The sequence below is a fragment of the Lottia gigantea genome (assembly GCF_000327385.1).
Source record: "Lottia gigantea unplaced genomic scaffold LOTGIsca_258, whole genome shotgun sequence".
Lineage (NCBI taxonomy): Eukaryota > Metazoa > Mollusca > Gastropoda > Lottiidae > Lottia > Lottia gigantea.
This window is the reverse complement of record NW_008708785.1, coordinates 35,511-40,257: the sequence shown is the minus strand read 5'-3', so window position 1 is coordinate 40,257 and position 4,747 is coordinate 35,511. Positions and strand designations below refer to the sequence as shown.

The 4,747-nt window shown below is 27.6% G+C and overlaps 1 protein-coding gene across 1 annotated transcript in view; it reads left to right on the top strand.

Annotated features, from left to right (window-relative positions):
* LOTGIDRAFT_175237 (hypothetical protein) overlaps positions 1-4,439 on the top strand; it is a gene marked incomplete at both ends in the record, with an annotated part of 8,597 nt that extends 4,158 nt beyond the window's left edge. The window contains 13 exons of the mRNA XM_009055867.1: positions 65-285; positions 435-491; positions 538-594; positions 641-679; positions 742-999; positions 1,140-1,400; positions 1,642-1,695; positions 1,938-1,991; positions 2,428-2,724; positions 3,011-3,124; positions 3,535-3,559; positions 3,890-3,921; positions 4,366-4,439. Of these exons, the coding sequence (XP_009054115.1) occupies positions 65-285; positions 435-491; positions 538-594; positions 641-679; positions 742-999; positions 1,140-1,400; positions 1,642-1,695; positions 1,938-1,991; positions 2,428-2,724; positions 3,011-3,124; positions 3,535-3,559; positions 3,890-3,921; positions 4,366-4,439 (1,543 nt within the window). The remainder of the gene's footprint in view (positions 1-64; positions 286-434; positions 492-537; positions 595-640; positions 680-741; positions 1,000-1,139; positions 1,401-1,641; positions 1,696-1,937; positions 1,992-2,427; positions 2,725-3,010; positions 3,125-3,534; positions 3,560-3,889; positions 3,922-4,365) is intronic.
* Between the last annotated feature and the right edge of the window lie 308 nt (positions 4,440-4,747).

Genomic DNA, 4,747 nt, shown 5'->3' with positions numbered 1-4,747 from the left:
AAATAGCTAAAATCAAAGTGATTNTTACAGATGGTCCAGAGAATACAATATTAAACCCTACTAGTGATAATATAGATGTTATAGAAGGAAAGAGTCAGAGTGTCAACTGTTTAGCTGATTGTAATCCAGATTGTAACATCACCTGGTATAAAGATGGTTCAACAACAATTCTAAATAACACTTTATCACTTAGTACTAGAGATCAAACTGGTTCTTATACCTGTACAGTTAGACATACTGTATTAAATAAACAACTTACAAAACAACTTAATGTCCAGATTTATTGTAAGTATATAATATTTTATTAATAAATACTAGACAACAAACTAGTTCTTATATCTGTACAGTTACACATACTGTATTAAATAAACAACTTACAAAACAACTTAAAGTATATAATATTATAACATGTTAACTGATTGTTATTATTTCAGATGGGCCTGATAAACTTACTTTCTCACCAGATGTAACAAGTATCAATATAACAGAAGGTAGAGATCAAACTATAACATGTTTAACTGAATGTTATTATTTCAGATGGTCCTGATAAACTTACTTTCTCACCAGATATAACAAGTATCAATATAACAGAAGGTAGAGATCAAACTATAACATGTTTAACTGATTGTTATTATTTCAGATGGTCCTGATAAACTTACTTTCTCACCAGATATAACAAGTATCAATATACGGAAGGTAGAGATCAAACTATAACATGTTAACTGATTGTTATTATTTCAGATGGTCCTGATGAACTTACTTTCTCACCAGATGTAACAAGTATCAATATAATAGAAGGTAGAGATCAAACTATAACATGTTTAACTGATTGTTATAAATGTAATTATAAATGGACTGGACCAATTTCATCGCCATCTAAAGATCTTGTATTGACTGAAATAAAAAGAAATCAGGGAGGAAACTATAGATGTGAAGCTACCAATATTAAAAATACCATCCCTAAAACAAGATCTAAATCTATACAAGTTAATGTACATTGTAGGTATAGATTTGTTAGCAATCAGATGTTTTGTCTAATATATATGGGTTATTGTGAAATCGATTTTGGTTTTCCATAAAAGTTAGTCAGTGTAAGTAGTTTTTGGTTTCCTATATATTTTCTATTTTCCCTCTTTCAGATCCACCATATATAACCAGTATAACATCTGATGCTGTAAATAACGAAACTGATGAAGGTTCTGATGTCACATTTTACTGTAATGTTAATAGTAAACCAGTATCTACTATCACCTGGTCATCTTCTACTAGTACTGATACTAACACTGGTCAACAGTGGACATTAACTCAAGCTAAATGTCAGGTTACAGGAATCTATACATGTACAGCTACTAATGGTATTGGTCAATCAACTACTAAATCCTTACCATTAAATATTAGATGTAAGTATATATTTAGTCAATATACTATAATCTATACATGTACAGCTACTAATGGTATTGGTCAATCAACTACTAAAGCTTTACCATTAATTATTAGATGTAAATTTATATTTAGTCAGTATACTATAATCTATACATATTTATAATGATATAAATTAGTCAACTACGAACTATTTACCATTAAATATTAGTTGTAAGTTTATATTATTAAGTCAGTATACTATAATCTATACATGTACAGCTAATAATGGTATTGATCAATCAACTACTAAATCTTTACCATTAGATATTAGATGTAAGTTCATATTTAGTCAGTATACTATAATCTATACATGTATAGTAATGGTATAAATTAGTCAACTACGAACTATTTACCATTAAATATTAATTGTAAGTTTATATCATTAAGTCAGTATACTATAATCTATACATGTATAGTTAGTAATGGTATTGGTCAGTCAACTACTTAATCTTTACCATTAAATATTAGATGTAAGTTCATATTAAGTCAGTATACTATAATCTATACATGTACAGCTAATAATGGTATTGATCAATCAACTACTAAATCTTTACCATTAAATATTAGATGTAAGTTCATATTTAGTCAGTATACTATAATCTATACATGTACAGCTAATAATGGTAATGGACCGTCAACTACTAAATCATTACCATTAAATAATAGATTTTGTTACATATTTAGTCGGGCATACTATGATTAAATCATGTACGGCTAATAATGGTATTGGTCAGACAACTACTAAATCTATACCTTTAAATATTAGGTGTAGGTTTATATTTAGTCAGTATATTATAATATACATGTATAGCTAATAATAGTATGAATAAATCGTAAGTGTCTCCAACCTACAAATAAATTATAAAACTGGAAAGTGCAAACTGATTTGATCATTAAAATAACATTTATTCAACTTGTTAGAATTTCTGATCAAGATTTAGTTTGTCTCAATGGTTTAACATAGCTTTATATTTACTCTAGTTTTTTACATTAACCTTTTTTAAGGTCCACCAATACTTAAAGAAGAACTGAAGAAAGAAATAAGAGGAAAAATTGGAGAAATGGTATTATTAGAAATAAATATAGAAGCTTATCCTGAACCAAGTTTTATATGGAAACAGTTGATGTCTGATGTAGAATATCCCTTTGCTAAAACTAAGAAAGTTTCTGAGAATAACTTTATATCCACATTAGAAATAATATTAGACCAATCTTCGTTTGGTTATTATATAATTAGTGTACAAAATATTATTAATAGTGAAACTAGAGCAAATACCTTTGGAATTAAAATCATAGAAGAAGGTAGTTTTATTTGTAGAATTAAATATAATTTGACAAATTTGAGACATGTTTTCATGAATTTTTAACGGTCCAATATAATTACTTTATGTGATATCGTACTTATAAATATTTAATAGGATATTAATGTGTAGAGTGTATTAAAATGAAACGAAATGCATAGATTTACGTCTACTCTATTAGGTTACTTTTATGAAGACGGACAACGCCAGACAGTGTACTGAATCAGTTGAATAGTCTTGGTAAATGGATCAGTTGAGTGTATTGACTAAATTAATTTATTCCATAGATTCTGGTATTGGAATTGGTTTTGGAACTGGTATTGGTGTTGGTATTGGAATATCTGTTGTTATTGTAATTCTTGTTTTACTGACAATATTTATATATAGAAAATATCATCCAGGTATTGGGCATGATTATTATAAATATTTGGGGAATCATTAAAATAAAAGAGAAGCACACGACATTTACTTTTTGTGAAGATTATTTTCTTCTATGCGTCTTATGTTTTGGGTTTTGATCAATGGACCAGTATTTTTCAATGTACAAACATAATATTTTATACTTTGTTTACCCATAAAATACAATACAATATAATTAGAAAAAAAAACAAAATATATTATAAGATTGAAAAAATATAGCCACATAGTTCAATTATAAGAATCTGTCTCTTCTCAAACAACTGATCAACACTTCCAGAAATTAATCTGATAACACGATAATCAAGACAAATTCATACTAAATTTGATATCGGTTATAGCTGTTATTCGGTCTGTTGGTAAGCACTACGATTAATATCATCTTACTTTGTAGCCAAAAAGAAATTACCAGAAGAAAGGTAAGTTATATTCAACTTGGTCGTCTAAAACTCGTATTCTAATAATCTACTATGTGAAATACATTTAAAATAATATATTATGTGGCTATATAATTCTGAATCAGTGTTATTCCTCTTTTCGAGAAGTTTTGGTTCTATCACAGTAAATATCGTCAAGTCTATTTATTCACTAACAATTGTAGTCCTTTTGGTTGAGTCCAATAAGTAAAAAACAGACATAAAAACGACAGAAATAGTTACTGCAAAAAAGTTCTTTTATTATCATATAGTCTCGAGAGCTTTGTTGTCAAAACTGATAAAAATAATTCAAATCATTATCTTATATTTCAGTTATGCAACCTTTTCTAATAGAAATCCAGAAGGTAAGTGTTTGCAAATTATCAACAAAATTACAAAGCCACAATTTACACTTTATTCCCAAAGATATATATATATATTGGCAGTTGCCGACTAGAGCAGGGTCAGAAAACTACGGGGGTTTAAAACATGATTATTTATCTCGAATTCACAAAATCCCGACATATTCCGAAAGATGGTCAGACCATCAGTAGCCCATTTCTGTCACGTACGTGATTCCATCAATTTTTTTTAAACGAAACCGGCCAAAAAAGGTAATCATCCAATTATAGGATCAAGTTTCAAAGGATCACGTAATATTAACAAGACGAATGTAGAGATGATGCATGGTGTTGTTGTTACTGTTGTGGTTGTCGTCGTTTTATGATTATTATTTTTATTAATATTTTTATCAAAACTACTATTATCATTAAACTGACTGTTATTCTGCAAGTATTTTTTCTTTACAGATAGAACATATGAAGATTTAAATACTCGTCCTGGAGTTTATGAGAACGATCTACATAATGCTGGAAGAAATTAAATATGAATATGTGATGCATTACTAACATAGCCTACATATAATATCCAAATCCAGTTAATCTTTCAATCTGTTTCTTCTTGAAAAATGTGTATGAATCGATTTTTATATCACATAAATTATTGTACAATATTTCAAGTGTATCAATGAAATCATTATGTAAATGTGTTTTTCTCTTTCATATTCTTTATTATTCATATTTAGGCATATTATATATATATTTCATTCGTGTAAATAACATTGTTTACGTATTTATATCTTATTTTTGGAATTATAATTTTTAAGTATTTATATCTTAGCCTATTTCTGTT